Genomic DNA, 24336 nt, shown 5'->3' with positions numbered 1-24336 from the left:
ATCTAAATTTGTGGGTAATTACCCGGACCCAAGCCCATACCCATAAAAACGAGGTTTTACCCTACCCATTGCGGATATTTTTTGCGGGTCCCCGTCAGGTATAGGTCCAATTGCCATCCCTAACACCAACTAACTTCCATGTTTGCCTCCTCCTCAGCGTGATCAAGCTCTGAAACCTCCTCCTCAACATGGGACTGGGGCTCGGGCTCATGCATCTAAGACCGTCTTGCGCCATCTCCATTGCGGTCGCTGCCCCTACCTCTCTAACTCTGCCTTCCACTTCAATTTGTTGTAACCACTCTCGCCTAGGTCTGTCACGTCGAATTTGGTCTGCTTGGTGGTCCATATTTGAAACAATCAAAATCACATATATATAAATAAAAAAAAAATATGAAAAATTATATTAAAAAACAGTTTTCAGCACATCCTGAACAAGTTCGGATTTTATACTTTGAAATCATTAACAATGTGGTTCTGATTATATAAGCCAAACATGTTCAACACCCATAAAACAATCAAATAAAAAATCACTAGATCAAAGAAATGTGAATTTACCTTGTGTTTGGTGTTTAAAAACAAGTTAAAATATAATAAAATTATCATAGATGTCATTTTCATTTTTGGGAAGACACATACAACAAAAATACTAACAACCATTCATATAAGCGACATTTGGCCATATGTGGAAGATTTTAACCTGGTTGTTACGATTTGTATTTTGGTTTGTTACCGCTTTAAGGTTTTCTAAAAGTACTATATGTACTCTTAGGGGGTTTTTAGCTATCTTGATATCTTGTACTGCTCTCAAACTATGGATGGGGATTGTTCCAATTCATATCATTTTTTATTGTACCTTTACTACTTTTGCTTTTGAATGAATGAAGTTTATTTACTGCAAAAAAAAAAAAAAATCAATCGTTCATATCAAATAATGAATATATCGATGGCCAAAAGAACAACTTCACCATCTTGTTATCCTGTATTAGACCACATATAGTTTTCATGAAAAAAAATAAAGACATGCTTACTTAGTAACAAACACACATAAAAAATGGTTAGATACACATATAAATTGAAAAAATTTAAAAAGAAAATAATCGAATAATGTAACTTAATTCTTTTTCATTTACTTTTCTCCATTTATGTGAATGTTTTCAAACATTTTTCATTTGTATTTGTATCAATTAAGACTTGCTCCAAAAAATAATATCAAAATTCTCGATATAAAGTGTTAACACATTTAGGCACAACTCCACATAATAAAATTTGAGCACACGTACCCCTTTTTTGAAAAGGATTTAATCACATATGTTAATCATTTTATTTTTAATTATATTTAATTGTAAGTGTGTTCAAATAAACTTTATTTGGGTTGCGTTCAAGTAAGATCTATCTTTTAGTGATGTGTTATGTAAGAAAACTTTTTCTCAAACTTGACCTAAAGCCTATAAAAATGCAAGGAACAGGGTTGCGTATATGTTATGTATCCATTTTTGATACGTACCGGAATAGTATTTAGTAATTAAATTTTATTTTAAAAAACAATTGCCTGAGACATTTCAAATACACTCGAGATACATGATTTTTTATTTTTATTTTTCTTTTAAAAAAAAGGAAACACACTTTTCTAATTTATTTTTTTCTTTAAAAAATAATAAAAATGAAGAAAAAAAATTATAATATATACATTAAATAAGAATGTTCTTTTTGGGATGTATATCATAAATGATGTTCTCTTTTTCATATATATATTTTGAATGTTTTTATTTTAATTTTTGAGGAATATTTTGGATGTTTTTCTATTTGGCTAAATACTACGATTTTTACTATTTTATGAGTTGCTTTAAAAAAATTTGGATGATAGTTTTATTTTAATTGTGATGTTTTTAATTGTCTTTTTATAATTAAAGTGCGGGTAAATTACCCGGGGTAATGGGTACGGGTATGGACACTTAGGTGCCCATAAGGTATGGGAAGGACACTAAAGTTGTTACCCACGAGGGTACGGGCTCGGGTACGGGTATTTTTTACAAACGCGGGTATGGGGAAGGGTACTATTGGGTACCCATTGCCATCCCTAGTTGGTGTCGATGTTGGTTTAACAAAAACAGAAAGAAAGAAAAAAACTTACAAGTCACAAAATACAATTTATATTTTTTTTTGAAAGAATATTTGTTTTTCCTATTTTTGTCAATTTGAGATTAATCATGTTACTATTTTAATTGTGATGATGAAGTGGACCGTCCACATCTATTATTGGATGGTGGCATTAATCGTGATTGTATTTTGAGCAAATGTATCTATCTATCTAATCTAATCTAACTTATTTCTAATACTAATAACAATGTTAAGAAAATGTGCCAACCCTAACCCTAATCTTTTTGGCTCCAATTCATTGTGGCCGTTAGATGAATCTATGTTGATCTCCACAAAATCCATATTTATTCCCAATAAATATTGTCTTTCCAACTGCACGGGTAACGTACAAACAGTTCCTAATTCAATAAACTCACACCAATATTCTCTTCCACTTTCCAACATTCTCCCACCACTACTGTCTCTGGAACTCTCTCCATTGCCTCATCTTCCACGGCATCAGCTGGGGCGATCACGTTACAATCACCGCCGCCATAGCAACGACGATGGCCTTGGAGGAACTAAAGCGGCATGTGAAGGATTTGCGTGAGGAAGATGATTTGGTGAAGCGGCGAGAAGCTGCGACCCCCGTGAGGATGCCGGTTTTGAAGCTTTTGTCGTAGGTAAGACCATCGTCGCATGTGCAGCTCGCCGGAAGGGCAACAGCTCCAATTTCCTCCTTTTCTTTTCGATTAGGTACTCTCTCTCTCTCTCTCTCTCTCTCTCTCTCTCTCCCCCTTCATCTTCCATTTACTTTTGAATCCGGTCTCTGAACTTTAGAATAATTTTATTGTTAGGTCCTTAAACTAACATTTTAAATTGGATCCCTTAATTTTTAATCAAGTCTCTAAATTTAGGTATTTTTTAAAGTTATTCAAAAGTTCAAGAATCTGATTGTGAATTATTTGAAGTGATATATCATTTTCTGTATTGATTGTCAATTTTGAAGGACGTTTCCCTGGACTGTTGATTCTTTGTCCTTGCCTTTAGGGAAATTGTTTGTCACCACTCTATTTTTGTCCTCCGCAGATTACTATGCAATTCAGTCAATATTTATTTTGAAATTTTGTGCATTAACCATTGCTAAATAATCCATAATTATTGCTCTTCTATCATTTGATTAATATGTCATGCTTCAGGCTTGGTCCCTGTTTGTGAAGAACCTAAAATTCAAGACAACAGATGAGGGTTTGAGGGAACATTTCAGTGAACACATGAAGGAGAGGCGGATTTTGAGTGTAAAAGTTAATGGATTTAAGTGCTAGGTGACTCATTTTACCTTTGGATGACTTGGCTATTTTTCATTTTTTTTGTTTCACTACTTTCTAAAATAGGTGAAGAAGCATTTGAAAATGGGAGAAATGTTTCTACGGGATTTGGATTTGTTGAGTTTGACTCCACAGAGACTGCTACAAGTGTTTGCAATGATTTACTGGTAATTACACATTTGAATCAAAATTGCAAGTTGTAGATTTTGGATGTTGCGGTTGCGGTATGATGTATAAAATTGATGTTGAGTTATTGAATCCTGTGTTAATATTTGCGCAAAGAGTAGCAGCTTCTCTTTTGAAGGGTGCTATAAGGTGTTGTTTATGTTAATAATATCAAGGCAAATTATATTTTACCCCAAAGAAATGTATTAGAGCATATGATTTAAGCATGTGTAAAAAAGCTTGCACTTCAGATTTCCTCTTCCAAGAGAAGGCCCTCGGTAATGCTAGACCAGTATTTATGCATGCCACAAGGTGCATACTCTTTTTTCCATATAGTTTATGCATTTTAGGAACATGATCGATGCATATAAAAACACATTATAATGCATTTAAAAACATACACGGAAGTGGTTTCAAATGCTAAACTGGTTTTCAACATAAAGAATGGCTACAAGGATGGTAATGATTTTCAATGCAATGTATATGAATTACAAGCATGACTTGAATAGTGTAAATAAAATTAAGTCAGGAACATTTAAATTTCATATTTTTGTTGATAACATGTTTCATTGTTTAACTATAATTGTTCTAATGTTAACTGTACATAGTTTGGTGTTGTTTTGGGATGAGAGTTCTAAGATTATATAAGTTTTTTTATGTATATTTTTCAGCAAAACAGGGTAATGAGATGTCTTGGGTTTATCCTTAACTGGTATGGCGTTGGAGCTATGCAACTATTACCAAGTTGTGCCTATGAAAGGTCCAATTTTTTGTTTTGATTTGGATTGTTTAATACTGAGAATGGTTTGATCTGTTTTTATTTTCAAAGAATAGCAATATATTGTTACATTGTATCCAATTTACCCGCACATGCAATCAGGTCATGTTGAGACCACAAAATTCCATAAATATTAGATTCAATTATGTGTTTGGCTACTAGAGCATGTATTTGTTTCAAGGCCTCTTCCTAATTAGTTTTGTCTGGACGACACTAGCTCCATCAGTTTGGCTGATGGTTTTATGCACAACCACATGTTGATATCCATTTATGAACATGTGTAATGTGTAACGTTCTTTGGTGTGCAAATATAAAAGGAAACTTGGCCAATGAGATGTTTAGTTTTATCTTCAACTTTTGTTGAAATGGATGACCATCTCTCAAGTGTATTTTATTTCTTTTCAATGTAAACTTGAATTTTCAAATGTAGAGATAACTTTTGTTGCAATGGTTGATACCTCTCACTTTCTTTTATTTCGTTGGAAGTTGTTATGTTTGTGACCGTTGTTGTCGGAGATTTCGGTTGCTTCTTTCAATTCACAAGTGTAGGAATATATTTTGTAGCTTGATTGAAAATTCTGCAGGAAGGAATGTTGGTTCAGCAGAAATGTTGGTTTCAATTAATCACATTTACTGTTGGTTACTCTAATTCTTTGGAATTTTGCAGCTGGTGTATTTTCAGTTAAACGAAGTTACGAGTAATAATAGTGTGATAGATGCTCATAATGATAGGTGTGATTTTCAGTTTCGTTTTGTAACCATCTTGGACCTCTGAGTGTTTGTTGGTAGATTTCACCTTTGTAATATTACAACATCGGTTGTACTCATTTTGCCTACCTCTCGATTTATTGTACTACCAATTTAGTATACAATTATTATGTTTCTCTCAAAACAAAAAAAAAAACTATTATGTTATATATGCCAACAAGAAATGTGAGTGACTACTCATCTAAATTATTTCAGGGGCGTAACCAAAAAAAAAAGAAAATATTTCAGGGGCTACTCATATAAACTTTTGACTCCATGTGTAGAATTATGTAGAAAATTCTGGGTGTTTTTTCTATAAGGATTATCCCATGAATCGGGCAAATATATTGTAGTTGATAATTCTAAAATACTAAAGTTTTGTATGTAAATGACCCGTGCGGTAGCACGGGTAAACGGTCTAGTAAGGTCAATGGTTCAAACTTGGCTAATAGATGGAACAATAACTAGTTGGTGTTATTATAATTTTAATTAATGTATAATGGTGGTTATTTTTTTTAATGATGATTTGGAGATTTTGTGTGAAAAAACTCAAGATAATTTGTTTATGATATAATGATGAAAATTGCTTTTTTAATCTCAATTGATAAAATCAGATTATTTCTTTTTTAGAAGTCACTGATAATTAATATTTTCATTTAAATCAAATCTTACATTTTATTTTTTTCAATTCTAATTATTTCCATAAGTTGAAGCTCACTTATAAAAAGTTCTAAAGAGTGAAATTTTTGTTTGTTAAAATAAAACAATATGTAGTGATCATCCTTGCTTAAGGTGCCATAATTTTAACACTTACCCTCCCTATCTTCAAATTTATGATTTTAATTTGTTCATCTATGTTTTTTCTTTGACTCATTAGATCATCTATATTGGTCTCCTTTTTTCTGTTGAACATGTTTCATGATTAGTGGATTTCATGGGACAACAATCGTTGATCTATAGCTTTGTGGCTCGTGGCACAGTGATTCTTGCGGAGTACAGCGACTTCACAGGAAACTTCACCACCATAGCTTTACAGTGTCTTCAAAAACTTCCTGCTTCTAATAACAGGTTTACTTACAACTGTGATGGACATACCTTCAGCTTCCTCGTCGATAATGGATTCAGTAATCGTCCTTTTTCATTTTGGCTTGTTTCATTGTTTTTATATCCCTGATTTTCCTTTGAATAATACTCTGCTCAGCTGATAATGTTGATATTATTAAACTGAACATTCTTAATAGAGTTCGAACTTAGGGCATCAACGTTTTATGTGATGTTTGTTCGTTCGTCTTTAGACAAAACAAAAAATAAGGTACATAAGTGCTTGAAAATTATCTGAAAATCTAACATAATTAACTTAGGCTTCCAAAAATAAGTTTAAGAATTTCTTGTTGCAACATCTGAGATATTTACTTGGTGTAGATGTTGGTTTTACAAAAACAGAAAGAAAGAAAAAAAACTTACTTACAAGTCACAAAACTAAATTTATATTTGTTTTTTATTTTTGAAAGAATATTTGTTTTTTCTTATTTTTGTCAATTTGACATTAATCATGTTACAATTTTAATTGTGATGATGAAGTGGACCGTCCACTTCTATTATTGGATGGTGGCATTAATCGTGATTGTATTTTGAGCAATGTATAAGGTCAATGGTCCAAACTTGGCTAATCCATGGAACAATTACTAGTTGGTGTTATTATATATTTAATTAATGTTTAATGGTTGTGTTATTTTTTTAAATGAATCAAGTGTCCACAGTTGGCTAGGGACAGCTTGTTTAAGACTTTTTTTAAATAAAATATGATTTTAGGATAAAATAATCCAATGATGCTTTGGAGATTTTGTGTGAAAAAACTCAAGTTAATTTGTCTGTGATGTATAGATGAAAATTGCTTTTTTTAATCTCAATTGATAAAATCAGATTATATATTTTTTAGAAGTTACTGATAATTTATATTTTCGTTTAAATCAAATCTTACATTTTGTTTTTTTCAATTCTAATTATTTCCATAAGTTCAAGCGCACTAATAAAAAGGTCTAAAAAGTTGAAATTTTGTTTGTTAAAATAAAATAATGTGCAGTGATCATCCTTTCTTAAATTGCTTATGGTGCTATAATTTTAAAACTTGCCCTCCCTATCTTCAAATTTATGATTTTAATTTGTTCATCTATATATATTTTTTTGGCTCATTAGATCTTTTATGTTTATTATCTTAAATTGCTTATGGTGTATGCATTAGACCAAAGTTCAAGGAGCAGATGCAATATTGTGTGGAACATCAGGAGGAAGTTAGCAAACTTGCTGAAGTGAAAGCTCAAGTTTCTGAAGTTAAAGGAGTTATGATGGAAAATATTGACAAGGTATTGCATTGATTACTGCACATATTAATACTTACACACGCCTCTATGACTGTCCAACAAAATAGCACTGACAGTTCACATTGAATGACTGTTTGGTATCTACATGTCATTGGCATATCGTGTTCGGTGTTCGTGTATGTTTTGGTGCTTCATAGCTATCCAATTGTCTTTAGAGTTTCATTTAATATCATGTGGCACGTCATAATATTATTATATGGTTATTGATAGGGGAGAGAAGATTGAAGTTTTGGTGGATAAAACTGAGAACCTTCGCTCTCAGGTTAGATTCTTAATTTTGTTGTTTTAGTCACTATTGAGCCAAACCAACAATTTTATATATGTAAAGTGAATTAGAGATGATTATGGAGTTTGCTTATGGTACTATTATTATATGTTCAATTTCATAAAATGGTATCAGTTTATTTATTATCTTGGCTCAAACTCATAGTTCTTGCTATCATAATTGCATTGATTCTCATTATTGTTCTTTCTGTGTGCCATGGCTTCAGTTGTTACCTATTCTCATTTTTTTCTAGAATTGTCACTACATGTATTGGATTGTTTTGTAATATAATAGTCTCATACAATGAACTTTATGATTTGTTTATTAGACATTCAATGGCTTCATGTAAAAAAAAGTTAGGAAGGGAAGTGAATGAGGTGTGGTAGGATGCATCATGTTTTTCATTTTTATCGTTCCTACTCTATATACTGTATTGTTTCATTTATGGAATTGTATAGCATATGCTGAATATAATTTTGTTGTAGAATTAATCGGCACTCAAGGCATTATAATTGAAAAGATAAAATTGAAAATGTAATCAAAAGTAGAGTGAAATAAGTTTTTCTTTCCAAAAATTAAAGAAATTTTTGATTTTAGTCACTAAAAATATAAAACGGAATGTTTTGATCTTATAAAAAGAAATTATTTGGTTTTCAGTCCTTAATGGTCAATTTATCTTCATATTAATGTCAAGATTATGACCATTTTTATATTTAATATTTGGTCAAGTTATATCCATCTATTATATGCAATCCTTGTAAGCCCATATCATGTTCAAGAAATGTCACCATATCGAAGTACCAATAATGAAACAAATTTTTGTTGGGAGGATGAAAGCATTCTGTTTGATTTGATTCATATGACATTAATTAAAAGTGGTTCAACCAAAATGAATAAAATGAAGAGTCAAAAGAATGATAGCCATCGTATAGTATGATTTTGTTTGAATCCACTGGGTTAGGACGGGTGCTTCTGGTCCTAGGAAGTAGCAGGCAACCTACTTGATTAGTCGAAGCAGATGGGTATGTGATCCATGCTTATTTATTCATGATATCCAAGAAGCATGTGGTTATTTATTTATTATTCATGATATCCTCATTATTATATTAATAGAAAGAAAAAAGACTTATTGTGTAGGGTCGGTTCAACTTTTAAATAAGCCAAAATTGATTCAGGAGATGTAGAATTGATTCTGACATGTTTGATTGTTTTCATGTAGAATTGATTCTGACATATTTAACTGTTTTTATGTAGAATTGATTTTAACACGCATTTGTTCAAACCAATTTTACATGATTGTGTCCAAACACAATCATTTTATTGTCAACTCACTTTTAATCATAATCAATCCACTAAAAATCAATTATTATCAACATATAACTAAACACACTCTCTAAAAAAATATATAACTAAACATACACTTGTAACCTCAATTGATGAAATAATATTGATTGCAAAATGTGATCAGTATCATTTTAATTAACAATAACATTTACCTTTCCTCAATATTTTTTTAACAACAAATTAACATTCCTCTAACCTTTCACAAACAAAATTGGTGATTCACCATTTTACCCAAACAATTATGAATCCTTTAAGTAAATTAAACAAGTAAAATTTCTGAAACAAAAAAAAAAAAAAACAGAGAGTTGAACAATACAATATTACAAACAATCATGTTAGAAAGACACGTTCTAGTTCCTGAGAAACACGCTTGAAATGGGACACACAATCAGCCTAAGTTTCAATCTGCCAACAAAAATGAACATAGTAGATATTATGGATGATGAACAACAACATAAATAATAATTTATAATTATAAAACAAATATGAGAAATTTAAGAGAACTTACACTTATTATGCTTTGACTTGAGTAGTTACAATTTCCTTCTATCCTTCTCGAAAAAAGGACAACTCAGCAGCCTAAGAAAAACAAGTGTCAAAAGCTAAAAATCAAGTCTTGATATGATAGTATTAATATATTCAAAACATATTATTATTTACCTTATTGATCTTTCACCTTCGGGCAATCTTTGATAATAAATACTTGCAGTGATTTTACCCATTCAGGTATAGATGTAAGATTCTCACAATCTTCGATTCTTAGAGTCTGTAAAGTGGTAATGTGTTGAAGCCCCTCAGGTAAATATTTCATTTTTGGGATTCCCACGAACTCCAAAACTTTGAGGTTTGTGAGTTCTTTCCATTTCATGCTGTAACAACCATCTTCATCATTGCACGGATCAAACTCCCCGCACATGAAGATACGCAGTTCGCACAGTGTACTTAGATGTTGAAAGACTCCACAGAGAGATTTAAAATTGAGTATGTGATATATCTCAAGATACTCTACTTTGGAATGATTGACTGCTTGCTGTAATATCTTCTCTGTGACCATACTAAGCATTACTTCCCTAATATATGTGTGTTGTGGAATTGAAACTAGATTACGACAACATTGAATCCATAAGTATTCAAGACTCTGAAACTGATGACAACAACCCCTTGAGATTTCTTCTTCGCTACAGTTACACCATCCTTTCAGATTAGTTAACATATCAAGATGTATATATGTAAGTGACGCACAAGATGATGATGAGTTATCACAATTGTTATCATTGACTATGTACTCTAGGCAAGGCAAATCAAACATGAAGAGGCGTTTGACATGCAACAGTGAGAGTTTGAAAAATTGCAATCTTTCGCATTTGTAAAATTTCAATTCAACCAAATTGGTAAGTAAATTGGCTGAATTGGACAATGTCACACCACCGAATCCATCTATTGATAATTCCTTGATATTGGAGTGCAGAAGTATGTCTTGTAGAATTATATCATCTTTTTCAAACTCATTGTCATCACCAACAGTGTGTTGTTTCCACTTCAATGTCAATCGATGAAGATGTGGCTTCCCTGTTAAATTCATATGCTTAGCTTCTGTTGGACAAGGCCTCAGATGTTCCAAGCCATTTATCTCGAGTTGTTCCCTCAAATTATTTAATCCTCCTAGCTCACTAGGTTTAGCACTATCTTTAGAAGTCGTATCTAACACAAACTGTGTCAGTGTTTGAAGATTAGTCATCTTTCCTATTCCACGTGGCATAGAAGTTAAGTCAAGGCAACAATCCAACTCAAGATGTCTAAGATTTACCAACTTCCAAAGATCTTTGGGCAACTCTCTCAATTTAGAACACCAATTGAGTAAAAGAGTCTCCAAGTTAATTAATTCAGTTATAGACCTTGGGAGCTCTTCAACCTTGTAACAATGAGAAAGATCAAGATACCTTAGATGTTTCATCCGTCCAATTCTAGATGGAATCTTCTTTGACTCTATGTTAAGATTCAGCACACGAAATCGTCTAGAACTTGACAGGATGGAATTACAGGCAGACAATTCTATTGAACCTTTACGAAAATAAGTTTGATTCCAATCTTGTTGTGGTAATAGAAAGGTCCTTAATTTGTAAGCATTGAGAAGAGAAGTTGGAAGTTGCCAGGAAAAATTCAATTCAAAACCAACAGAAACATGACGAGTTTGTTTGTCGATATGCTGCCCCTTTTCATTAACTAAGAGACAGTCATTTCTTGAAATAAAACTTGCCAGATCATGCACAATATCATGCATTAGGAAATGTACACCGTCATCAAAGAAATCATGTTTGGTGATATTTTGAAAGAAAGATCTGTGAACTAAATCCATGAAGTACTTATCACCAATATCTTCTAAACTTGTACTTTCATCTGATGACTGAACAAACCCTTGTGCAATCCAAAGTCGAATCAATGTTGTTTTATCAATTAAATAGTCTTTTGGAAACAATGAACAAAAAGCAAAGCACTTTTTCAAATGAAATGGTAGATGATCATAACTTAGTTTGATAAGCTGTAAAATTTTATTATCACCTTGTTCATCAATTTTCATTAGATCTTTGTTCTTGAATGTTGACCAATGCTCCTCCGGCATGGAATGCATTAAGCTTCCAATGCTTCTAATGGCGAGGGGAACCCCTGAACATTTGTTCACAATTTCCTTGCCAATTGACACCAATTCCTCATTCTCTAGTTTGCTGTCATTCTCAAAAGCTAATCGACAAAATAATCTCCAAGATTGTTTTTCATCGAGACCCTTTAAATTGAGGCTAGAAGATGTACTTGCCTTGGCAACCTTCTCACTTCTTGTGGTGATAATTATTTTACTTCCTTTTGCTCCGCCTTTCAGCAGTGTCATCAATTGAAGCCAAAGATCATGATCCTCATTCCAATTGTCATCCAAGACAAGCAAATATCTTCTTCCTTCAACTTTTTCACGAAGCTCCAATTGCACTTTCTCCATCTCAACATTAGTTTTAGATTCTATGATCTTTGAAGCAATACCTTTCACATCAAAATCATCAGAAACACAAACCCATTTTTTCAACTCAAAATGTTGCTGCACTTCTTTGTCATTGTATACAAGTTGAGCAAGCGCAGTCTTCCCCAGTCCTCCAATTCCAATTATAGAAATAACTGAAACATTCTCTTTCACATTGTTGCCGGTGTTAAACAACAACTCTATCAACCCTTTCTTCTCCTTATCTCTTCCAATAACTTCTTCCTCACAGATAAAGGAGTGAGTTTCTCGTTGTTTCAAAACTCGTTGTTCAGGAGTGCGATTTTTAAAGTTAAAACTTCTCTTACCAACATTAAGGGCTTCAATTCTCTTACTAAGTTCCTTAGTTTTCTGAACCATTTTGTAAGAAAAGAGAAGCTGGTTGGATGATGAGAAGAAGATGCGAACCTTTTTAGCCTTCTTGTGATTGGTCATCACTTGTCGCCTCAAGTCTTCAGTGTTAAAGTCATCAAGCAAGTCATCGGCGTCATCAAGAGCATCCTTGAGCTTTTCCAGCCAGAGTTGAACTTGATGGTTGTTGGTTCCCTGCTGCTCCTCTGCATCCAAAACCACAGCCTTGATCTCAGACATATTGTCCACCAGCTTGTCAAGATCATCTCTCATGTTCCAGCTTTCAACAACCACAGAACCCAGCTTCCCGATCAGCTTCTCAATCATGTTGAACAAAAGACCTTCAGCCATTTTTTTCGCAAGTGGATAGAGTGTGTGGGATTTTGAGAGATTGAATTTAGACGGTACAAATTTTCAGAGGGGATTGTGTCCTTAAAAGATATAGAATATGGTTTATAAAGATGGCATCAAGAAACAATAGTTGATGATCGATATAATCAAAAGCATCTTACTAGCAAAAGCAAGGAACAATAATCAAAAGCATCTTACTAACAAAAGCAAGGAACAATAATTAAAGATCGATAATCAAAAGCATCTTACTAGCAAAAGCAAGGAATAATGATCAAAAGCATCTCACTAACAAAAGCAAGGAACAATAATTAATGATCGATAATCAAAAGCATCTTACTAGCAAAAGCAAGGAACAATGATCAAAAGCATCTCACTAACAAAAGCAAGGAACAATAAATGATATATATATATATATATATATATATATATATATATATATATATATATATATATATATATATATATATATATATATATAAGAAAAAATTGTAACTTTTTAGATATATTAAATAATTAATGTATCCGGTCAAATTTATAGGTTAGATATATTAACTATTCAATATATTTTAAAAAAAAATTTGCTTATAAATGTGACCGGTGATAGTATATACACGCACAAAAGTAATGTCCTCGTGAGCATAGCTCAGTTGATAAGGACAATGCATAATATATACAAGGTCCGGGGTTCAAAACTCGGCCACTACAAAAAAAACGACACACAAAAGTAATAGAAAAGCATCTTACTGGCGGAAGCAAGGATAAACCCTACTTTGGCACAAACCCAAAAAAAAGTGATGTGATTAAATTTTTGTAAAAAAAATGATGTGATTATATTATTTCTCTTTTATTTTTTTTTATTTATGTGTTTGCTCAAACAAATTTTATTTGGATTTGTGTCCAAGTTAAACGTGTTTTTTTTAAAGGATAAGTTAAACGTGCTTGAATTTTGATATTATTTTTTCACGAGAACCTGTTGGTTTTGAAATTCGAAAAATACCTTTGAAAATGAATGTTTACCACCGTAGCGATTATCGGGTTGAGTCACGACCATGTCACTCTCTCTAAGACATTTCACAGCATTATCCAAAGTTGTGCAAGACAAACTATCAACGGCACACCCTTTAGGATATGTATTTTCTTGAGTGCTCTCTCTGTTCACAAAAATGGGTACCATAAAGGTACACATTTAGAAGCAATTCCTCTCTTATATAAGCATTACTAATATGTGTTATCTTATATGTGAGACATCTTCACATTTTTTTCAATTCATACAACACTAATTTTATCCCGTGTAAAACTGTGTTTACTCTTCCAACTTCCACACATTAACTCTAGTGTTCCATCATAACCATAGTACCATACCGAATAACATAACATATTATGGTCACAAATTCACAACGACATTGCACTAACAAGTAACAAATGATGTGACTTTTGCCCAAAAAAAAACAAAGAAAATATGTGACTCCTATGCAAAATGCATCTACACTTAATTGGATATTTGGATTTAGAATAATGCCTAGCAATTAGTAAAACAATTTTTACATTTACTCTCTTCTATTAGTTAAACAAAATTACATCAAATGTCCTTCAACTTATTTAAAAGTAAAAACATATCAATTATCGTGTTTTACAACCTTTTTTTTAGAAGAAAAAAAAGGATTTTTATCCTTCTGAGTACGGTAACAACATTGAACCTTCCAAAACCGTGAAAAATGACCTATATTGCCCTTCTTTAGAAATATTATTTCTCATTGTCTTTATTTTTAAATTTTTGTTCCATTTTAAAAGTATTTTACAATTTTAATGGAATTTGTTTTACTAGTATTTAATTAATAAAGGAATTCTAGTTTCATTTTTATGGACCAGACGTGTTCAGAAGTTTTCCACGGTATGAAGATCCATGGCCTTTGACTTCATTACAAGAGATAGAGTTCAGAGATTAATCAGCATCTTTGTTCTCCCATAACCCTACTTTACTTTCATCTCGCAACAAATAAGATGATCATGTTCTTCGAGACTTTTCCCTCGCTCAGGCGTAGGATTCTTAGAAACCCCATCCCTTCCTACACTCATCATTAGCTTGTTTTTCTAATGATAAGTAAAAATTAGTATACAATATGACCCTGCATGATTGAATTTATAAATATTTTCCCATGCATGAATTTGGTCAAAGTTTGTGCAATTCGAACGAAAAATATTGCATTATCCAGCATTTCTCTTGATAATAAATGGGGAGGTACATTCATTGTTATTCTTTTCAGTGATACTTAAGAAAGAGAAGAGTCGATTCCACAAAATCCAGATGAAACAAATTGTCTCTCCAAGACAATCATAATATTTCAAAAACAAAAACTAATCACCTAATTTATTATAGAACATGCTTCATTAAAGGACTCTCACATATTGCTGATTTTCTTCATGCAACCCTCTTGCACCTGTTCCATCAGAAAAAGTAAATTGTTATTTCACCTTAATATTAAAAGTGTTACACAGGCAAGACAATTATATTGATGGTATTTCTGTCAAGAATTTTTTGTTATTGATGATATGCATTGTGAATGTGAGTGACTAGGAATGAAATTTAAAGGAAATTGTTTCCAACAAGAATACGGACGTGTATTCGGGAGTAATCTTATTTATAAAAGGTCTTAAGTCTATTAGACATCTTTTTGGAGCCAAAAATGTTGTTGCACATTTCATTCCTAATTTTGTAGCTGTTTTTCTATATTTTTAGAAAATGATCGCGTATCTTATCTTATTTATAAAAGTTCTTAAGTTTATTAGACAACTTTTTTGGAGCCAAAAAATCTTATTTATAAAAGGTCTTAAGTCTATTAGACAACTTTTTGGAGCCAAAAATGTTGTTGCACTTTTCCTTCCTAATTTTTTGCTGTTTATTTATATTTTTAAAAAATGATCGCGTATCTTATTTATAAAAGTTCTTAAGTCTCTTCGACAACGTTTTTGGAGCCAAAAAAGATGTTTCACATTTCATTCCTAATTTTGTTGCTGTTTTTCTATATTTTTAGAAAATGATCGCGTATCTTATCTTATTTATAAAAGTTCTTAAGTTTATTAGACAACTTTTTTTGAGCCAAAAAATCTTATTTATAAAAGGTCTTAAGTCTATTAGACAACTTTTTGGAGCCAAAAATGTTGTTGCACTTTTCCTTCCTAATTTTTTGCTGTTTATTTATATTTTTAAAAAATGATCGCGTATCTTATTTATAAAAGTTCTTAAGTCTCTTCGACAACTTTTTTGGAGCCAAAAAAGCTGTTTCACATTTCATTCCTAATTTTGTTGCTGTTTTTCAATATTTTTAGAAAATGATCGAGTATCTTATCTTATCTTATTTATTTTTTTTTGAAGAATATCTTATCTTATTTATAAAAGGTCTTAAGTCTATTAGACAACTTTTTGGAGCCAAGAATGTTGTTGCACTTTTCCTTCCTAATTTTTTGCTGTTTAGTTATATTTTTAGAAAATGATCGTGTTTCTTATTTTATTTATAAAAGGTCTTAAGTCTTTTGGACAACTTTTTGGAGCCAAAAATGTTGTTGCACTTTTCCTTCCTAATTTTTTGCTGTTTATTTATATCTTATTTATAAAAGGTCTTAAGTCTTTTGGACAACTTTTTGGAGCGAAAAACGTTGTTGCACTTTTCCTTCCTAATTTTTTGCTGTTTATTTATATTTTTAGAAAATGATCGTGTTTCTTATTTATAAAAGTTCTTAAGTATCTTGGACAACTTTTTTGGAGCTGAAAAATTTGTTCAACATTTCCTTCCTAATTTTTTTATGTTTATTTATAATTTAATAAAATGATCGCGTATCTTCTTATTTATAAAAGGTCTTAAGTCTTTTGGACAACTTTTTGGAGCCAAAAATGTTGTTGCACTTTTCCTTCCTAATTTTTTGTTGTTTATTTATATTTTTAGAAAATGATCGTCTAACTTACTTACTTCTTATTTATAAAAGGTCTTAAGTCTTTTGGACAACTTTTTGGAGCCAAAAATGTTGTTGCACTTTTCCTTCCTAATTTTTTGATGTTTATTTATATTTTTAGAAAATGATCGTGTTTCTTATTTATAAAAGTTCTTAAGTATTTTTGACAACTTTTTTGGAGCCAAAAAATTTGTTCCACATTTCCTTCCTAATTTTTTTTATGTTTATTTATAATTTTATAAAATGATCGCGTATCTTCTTATTTATAAAAGGTCTTAAGTCTCTTGGACAACTTTTTGTAGCCAAAAAAGTTGTTGCACATTTCCTTCCTAATTTTTTGTTGTTTCTTTATATTTTTAGAAAATGATCGAGTATCTTATCTTATTTATAAAAGGTCTTAAGTCTCTTAGACAACTTTTTGGAGCCAAAAATGTTCTTGAAGTCGAAATTACTTCGGGGGTTTTAGGATTTGTCTATTGGAACTATTATCAGTGATTTTTTTTTCATAACAAGGATTGGACCAAGGGTCGAGTCTAATCCCTATCAATGTATTTTTCATTACAAGGATTGGACCAAGGGTCAACCTTAATCCCTTATCTTTTTACATTAGTTTTGGATGTACTTATAAAACACATCCAATAGCTAGCAATAAGATGTATGGGTTTTGTAGATGATGTAGTCTTAATTGGAGAGTCGAGGCAGGAATTGAATGGGATGTAGGAGACCTGGAGTCAAGTCTTAGAAGCGTAAGATTTTTGTTTGAGTAGAACCAAGACATGGTATATGTAATGTAACTTCAACAAAAGACGAAGTAGTTCAAACTTAGAGGTGAAAGTTGGAGATCATATCATAGAAGTTACACAGTTTAGATATCTTGGGTTCATTCTTTCAACAAAAAAAATCTTGGGTTCATAGTACAAAATAATGGAGAAATAAAATCAGATGTAATTCACTGTATTCAAGTTGGATGGTTGAAATGTAGAAGAGCCTCATGTGTTTTTTGTTATACAAACGTGCCGTTTAAGTTGAAATGAAAAAATACCAGACAGTTGTCAAAACAAAGATGTTTTATGGAACAAAATATTGGCGGTTAAGAACCAACACGAGAATAAAGTAAGTGTGTGGAGATGAGGATGTTGCGTTGGATGTGTGGTGATATTAGATGGGATAAGATTAGAAATGGCAACATTGCAGGGATAGTTGGGGTAGCACCTATAGTATAAATATTGTGGAAAATAGGTTTAGGTGATTTGGACATGTATAGAGAAAACCTGTAGATTCTATAGTAAGAAGAGTAGATCAAATAGAGGATAGTCATATTACAAGAGGTATAGGAAGACCTAGAAGAACTATAAGAGAAACTATCAGGAAAGGTTTATAGATTAAGGAGTTGAATTTAAATATGATTTATGATAGAACAATATGACTTACTTCAATCCGTGTAGTCAAGCCCACTTAATGGGATAATGTTTGGTTGTTGTTGTTATCATCTTTTCGAAGCATTAACTCATGCTCAACAACAACTATTATTCATTTCATAATCAACTACCACATTTATTTGTCAATGAGATAATCAACTTCCCGTGCATCGCACGGGTCCAAAATCTAGTAATTAATTAGTATCAAACCACAATGGTAGACGCAGTCCATACATTGGATAAGGTTTCCTCGCAAGCCGCTATTAGTAAGTAGGCTAAAGTGCACTTCCCCCCCCTAAGTTTTAAAAACTTGCAATTTTTGGCCCCTATGTACAAAAACTACAATTTTGACCCCCTAAGATTTAGCCCCTTTGCATCTTTGGTCTTTTTGACCGGTCAATGCCTACGTGGCACACCACGTGTGTAATTATTGAATTAAAAAATATTAAAAAACCATATAATCATTTTTTTAATTAAATAAATGAAAAATGAAATAAAAAATATAAAAAATAAGAAAAAAATAAAAAATAAAACCCAAATCTAAAAAAAGTAAAAGAAATCAAAATGGAATGGCATCTTAACAAAAAACCCAGAAAAGAATTTTTTTTCCTTCCTCATCATCTTCTTCCTTCCTTTCTCACGCTGCTACTCAACAAAAAAAAAAAAAAAACACGAAACGCCGTCGTATGTAACACCATCACCAGCACCGTATTTCTGATTTCACCAGCATCGTCGGCGTCTGTTTTAGAAACTCCGAAACAAACCAATCATCTTCCACCACCATTGATATTTCCACTCTCCGTTTCACCTTACGTCTCTCGCAGCAAATCTGATTACTCCACCGTCGTGAAAGACCGTCGGAGACCGTCGTGAAACACTTGTAACCTGAATTCTAACTCCAGGTCGTTGAAGAAGAGTTTGAGCAAGTTTTGGAAATTCTCGAATCTGTATAGGATTAGATCGGAGAAATTGGAATTGTGAAATATTATGATTGTTCCAATTTATTTATTTTTAAATCTTCCAATTTGAGCAATTTAAGGTGATTCTTGAAATGGGTTTTGATGAATTTGTGCTCCTACTTTTCTCAGCATCGCATGTTAAATTTTTTGTTTGGTTGAATTGGGATTGAGAGGAAGAAATGAAGATGAAGAAGAAATAAAAGATTGAGAGAAAGAAGCTCTGTGCTTCAGCTCCTGGTGTTGGTTGTGGCGGAGAGAGAAAGAAGCTCAGCAAAATGGAACAGGTGCAAGAGAGGTCGTGGCCTCTCAAGATCAATGACTGTCCAAGAGAGTTACTCTCTAAAATTACTGCTATGCACGTTTTTTAATTCAGTTTTGGTGGATTTTCAATGGACAATGGAATTATAAAAGGTTTTGGTTAAAAAAAAAAAAAAATTATTTTCAATTTTTTTCCTTATTTTTTTATTTAATTTTTCATTTATTTAATTAAAAAAATGATTATATGGTTTTTTTAATATTTTTTTAATTCAATAATTACACACGTGGCGTGCCACGTAGGCATTGACTGGTCAAAAAGACCAAAGATGCAAAGGGGCTAAATCTTAGGGGGCCAAAATTGTAGTTTTTGTATATAGGGGACCAAAATTGCAAGTTTTTAAAACTTATGGGGGGGGGGAAGTGCACTTTAGCCTAGTAAGTATTATACCAAAGCATGGATGCTACTAAAGTACATGATTATTTATGTAAACCATCTTGAACTTTTCTAAGCGATTGATGGGCAACTAAAATGAAGAGTTGATCCAATAGTTGCTGCATACGCAGTCACAGTTTAGGAGGCAATATGTGTAAGCTTGTATACTTTATCAGATGGTAGGTTTGTCAACTTAGTGGAAGGAGGAGACTCCTTGTTAGGGGGGGGAAACCCTCTTTTGCAGAAGGATTTACCTATGCAATAAGAGGTAGTTAATGGATGCTTCCTTGCAGGAAGTTCCAACCATATAAGAAATAATCAAACGCGTGATCAAGGACATTTTGATGTTCATTTCCAGTCAACCTTAAAGATGAGTTTGAACAATATGTTTTCAAATAGTTGTTATAGCAGTGCTATAGTACTATTGCATAACATAGTTTGAACAAACCGCTATTTTTCATGATCCATAATTGACAACATTTGTTTATTTTCAAAACAAAATGGTTTTTGATTGATCCCACTACACTCAATTGACTCATGCAACTAATTCCCCCAAATAAAACAAAGCTTGGCTGCAATTTCTGTATTGCTTTTACACCACTAACAGAATTATCATAGGGAAGCCATGTGATGTTGCATTCTTTGAGAACATTGACTATAAAGACTTTTTATTGATAAAATACATTCCAACACATAATTGGCCCTTGCTCAACTGAAAATCTCCTTCATAAAGAATGACCTACTACTATGAGTTAATGTTTCAAACTATTTTTAATTACTTCCATAAAGGATTCAATCTATATTCAATTACCATGAAAGTACAAATTGGTTCAATGGAGCACAATTCTTGTATCTCAAGAGGGAAAGTGAACTAAATTAGGATAGTTCAAAAGAGATTCAATCTTAATAAATAAATGCTTAAGAATCAATTGAATGATAATGATACAACAGTATATACCCAAAGAGAAAGAACCAGCTGATTTTTTAAATCAAACACATAAAGATATACACAACTATAAACCCTCAATTTTCTTCCCCAAGTACAACTTGCAACCAAATTTATGAATTGAATACATGAATTTGGAATAGATACGTTGCATCTCAAAATGCTACTCTTCAACATTGTATAATACACATAATAGACCAGAAAACAAATTCAAAAGCCTAATAGATATTCACAGAAACCATATAAAACACACATCATTTCAGGAAAATAAAACAGAAAGAAAGCAGCAGCAATAGTGATGAAATTTACAACATTATACGAAAAAAAAAATTATGAGTAAATCAACTATGTCCTTAAAATTATATGGAATTGTTAATTGAATCTTTGAAATTCTTAATATACCAAGAGAACCCTTGAATTTTAAAATCTACCGTCGCGGCCAGGAGCGGTGGGCTGATTTTACAAAAACCGAAAAAAACATATTTACAAGTCACAAAACATATTTTGTCAATCTAACATTGATCATGTTACTATTTTAATTGTGATGATGAAGTGGACTGTCCACTTCTATTGTTGGATGGTGGCATTAATCGTGATGGTAGTTTGAGCAATGTATGGGTCAATGGTCCAAACTTGCCTAATACTAGGTGGAATAACAACTAGTTGATGTTATTATAGATTTAATTAATATTTAATGGTGTGTTATTTTTTTAAATTAAACAATTGTCAGCAGTTGGCTAAAGACAGCTTGTTTAAGAATTTTTAACATAAAATGTGTTCCCTCAAAATAAAAAAACATAAAATGTGATTTTAGGATAAAACAATCCAATGATGTATTGGAGATTTTGTGTGAAAAAAGTCAAGTTAATTTGTTTCTGATTTTATTTTTTTATATAACGATGAAAATTGCTTTTTTAATCTCAATTGATAAAATCAGATTATTTCTATTTTTTTTTTATGTACAAAAATCAGATTATTTCTATTTTAGAAGTTACTGATAATTTATATTTTCATTTAAATCAAATCTTAGATTTTGTTTTTTAGATTCTGATTATTTCCATAGTTGAAGCTCACTAATAAAAAGTTCTAAAAAGTGAAATTTTGTTTGTTAAAATAAAACAACGTGTAGTGATCATCCTTATAATTTTAAAACTTACCCTCTTATCTTAAAATTTATGATTTTAATTTATTCATCTATATATATAAATATATTTTTGGCTCATTAGATCATCTATATTGTTTTCCTTTTTCTGTTGAACATGTTTCATGATTAGTGGATTTTTGCAGCTTACTGTGTTGTTGCAGTGGAGTCTGTTGGTAGACAAATTCCAATAGCTTTTCTTGATCGTATTAAGGATGATTTTAATAAAAGATATGGTGGAGGAAGAGCTACAACAGCAACTGCTAAAAGTTTTAACAAAGAATTTGGGTACTTAATTATGCTTGTTATCTTGTTGTGCAACATATATTTACATGTTAATTACTCTTATTCTATAATACTTATGATATATATGCTTTAGACCAAAGTTGAAGGAGCTAATGCAATATTGTGTGGAACATCCAGAGGAAGTTAGCAAACTTGCTAAAGTGAGAGCACAAGTTTCTGAAGTCAAAGGAGTTATGATGGAAAATATCGACAAGGTATTGCATTAATTGCTATATATTGATACACACTTGTTCAACAAAATAGCACCTACACTTTAGATTGAAGAACCGAATTGGTATCTACATGTTATTGGCATACCATTGATGTCAAAATCCCGACTTAATTCTTAAAATCCTGAATTTTGCAACTTTTCTCATCTTCAACAATTCAAATCCATAGCAGGCAAAATCTTAGTAAAATTGCATCAACAAAATCGTGACAATCCATGCAAAATCGTAGGATTTAAAGGATTATGTCATTTTTGGTGATACGAGTCAATTTTAACTCCGTTCATCAATTGACCTGGTTTGTACTCGTGACATGGTTCTATAAATACATAAAAGACCAATTTTTTTTTAACTTTCACACCACACGGTCTTTGCTCAAGAGATTGATGAAGGCGAACATGTTGATATGATGGGGTATAATCCATATAATTGATGATTTCTTTGTGATTTGCATCGAGGCTTTGCTTTAAGTATTTTATTAGGCATATACTCGTTTGCCATGAAACTTAATAGTCACTTATGATTAAGTATTTTGTCAGACATGTAGGAAGTATTTTGTCTCGGTTGTTTAACATTATTATGTCTACTAAAGAATATTTGGCATCTAGGCTTGAGTATTTTGTGGATTTAAAACTTTAAACCATTTATGACTATATGGAATTTATAACATCTATTTAGAATTATTTTTATTTTGATAGAATCCATCAATTTTGATTGCTATTTTACGATTTTCGATTTTGCTATCCTATATCGATTCTACAAAAATAGTTGAGTAAAATCCTTCGATTTTGATTACGATTTTACATTTCTCGATTTTGTTATTTCCTTCCGACCTGAATCTAAATCCCGATTTTAAAAACCTATTGTCTGGTGTCCGTGTATGTTTCGGTGCTTTGCATCACAGCTATCCAATTGTCTCTAGAATTTCATTTAATATCATGTGGCAAGTCATAATATTATTGTATATGTTATGTGCAGGTTATTGATAGGGGAGAGAAGATTGAGGTTTTGGTGGATAAAACTGAGAACCTTCGCTCTCAGGTTAGATTCTTAATTTTATTGTTTGTTTTTAGTCACAATTGAGCCAAACCAACAGTTTTATATATGTAAATTGAAATATGAGATGATTATGGACAGAAATTGTATTTAGACATATATAGCATGCATATAATAATTAGTTCTGGAATTGAACTCGAATGACGTCCTTGTTTGTTTCAAGTGTGAGTGATTAGTTTATATCGACTATGAATATAGTCAATGTTATATATAAGACATGTGATTCATATCCCAATGTTTTAAAGTTTTGGATGGAGTTATGGTGTCCAAATCTCTTGGTTGATGCCTTAGCTTAGTTGATGCCTTAGCTTATTTTGCTGTGATTGATTCTTTTCATTTTTTGATGCCTTAGCTTATTTTGCTGTGATTGATTCTTTTCATTTTTTGATAAAAAAAAATATACTATGTTGTTAGATCAGATGCAACCAAGTCCAATAATTCCAGTTTCATAAAATCATGGTACTCTAGCATTAATGGGTTGGTTTGTTATCTGTTATTTATTATTTTGGCTAAAACTTTGCTCAATGCTACTTAATTTGTCCATTAATTATGAATATTGTATGAGGATTGTGAATTATTGGAACTGTCAATTGAAATGGTATGGCTGTGCAGGCACAAGATTTCAGGCAGCAGGGAACCCAGTTGAGAAGAAAGATGTGGTATCAAAACATGAAGATAAAGCTCATAGTTCTTGCTATCATAATTGCATTGATTCTCATTATTGTTCTTTCTGTGTGCCATGGCTTCAGTTGTTAACTGTTCTCATTTTTTCTAGTATTGTCACTACATATTGGATTGTTTTGTAATATAATAGTCTCATACAATAAACTTTATGATTTGTTTATTAGACATTC

General features: G+C 31.7%; 3 protein-coding genes and 2 long non-coding RNA genes across 7 annotated transcripts in view; 3 read left to right on the top strand and 2 right to left on the bottom strand.

The window, feature by feature from the left end:
- Positions 1-12888, bottom strand: part of LOC146926946 (putative disease resistance protein RGA1) — a 26989-nt gene extending 14101 nt beyond the window's left edge. The window contains exons 1-3 of one of the 2 annotated variants that reach the window (XM_085700375.1): positions 9745-12888; positions 9593-9663; positions 9282-9489 (exon numbers count right to left, since the gene is read on the bottom strand). In XM_085700375.1, coding sequence (XP_085556501.1) covers positions 9746-12811 — 3066 coding nt within the window. In that variant the 5' untranslated portion in view covers positions 12812-12888 and the 3' untranslated portion in view covers positions 9282-9489; positions 9593-9663; position 9745. Of the gene's footprint in view, positions 1-9281; positions 9490-9592; positions 9664-9744 lie in introns of those variants that run through there. The other variant, XM_085700376.1, reaches the window with a different exon arrangement.
- On the top strand, positions 2769-5174 carry LOC146926948 (uncharacterized). 2 transcript variants are annotated; one of them, XR_015005553.1, is made up of 3 exons: positions 2769-2832; positions 3276-4329; positions 4932-5174. It is a non-coding gene; the product is annotated as an uncharacterized LOC146926948 (long non-coding RNA). The 2 variants fall into 2 exon arrangements; XR_015005552.1 differs by lacking the exon at positions 4932-5174 and having other exon boundaries at positions 3276-4821.
- On the top strand, positions 6014-24336 carry LOC146926945 (vesicle-associated membrane protein 722-like). Its single transcript, XM_085700377.1, has 5 exons — positions 6014-6218; positions 22061-22202; positions 22294-22414; positions 23405-23467; positions 24095-24336. Exons 1-5 carry the CDS (start codon positions 6029-6031, stop codon positions 24236-24238), a joined length of 660 nt encoding a protein of 219 aa, XP_085556503.1. The 5' UTR covers positions 6014-6028; the 3' UTR covers positions 24239-24336.
- LOC146926947 (uncharacterized) lies at positions 6988-8190 on the top strand. The gene is made up of 2 exons (XR_015005557.1): positions 6988-7457; positions 7686-8190. It is a non-coding gene; the product is annotated as an uncharacterized LOC146926947 (long non-coding RNA).
- LOC146926944 (putative disease resistance protein RGA1) overlaps positions 9282-24336 on the bottom strand; it is a 38657-nt gene continuing 23602 nt past the window's right edge. Inside the window, exon 3 of the mRNA XM_085700374.1 lies at positions 9282-9489. The gene's annotated coding sequence lies outside the window, so the exon portion shown is untranslated. The remainder of the gene's footprint in view (positions 9490-24336) is intronic.

This window comes from Medicago sativa, chromosome 4, assembly GCF_051527215.1.
Source record: "Medicago sativa cultivar Bolivia chromosome 4, Bolivia_mono, whole genome shotgun sequence".
In the NCBI taxonomy this organism is placed as follows: domain Eukaryota; kingdom Viridiplantae; phylum Streptophyta; class Magnoliopsida; order Fabales; family Fabaceae; genus Medicago; species Medicago sativa.
The sequence above is the reverse complement of the archived record's forward strand: the minus strand, read 5'-3'. Positions and strand labels throughout refer to the sequence as shown.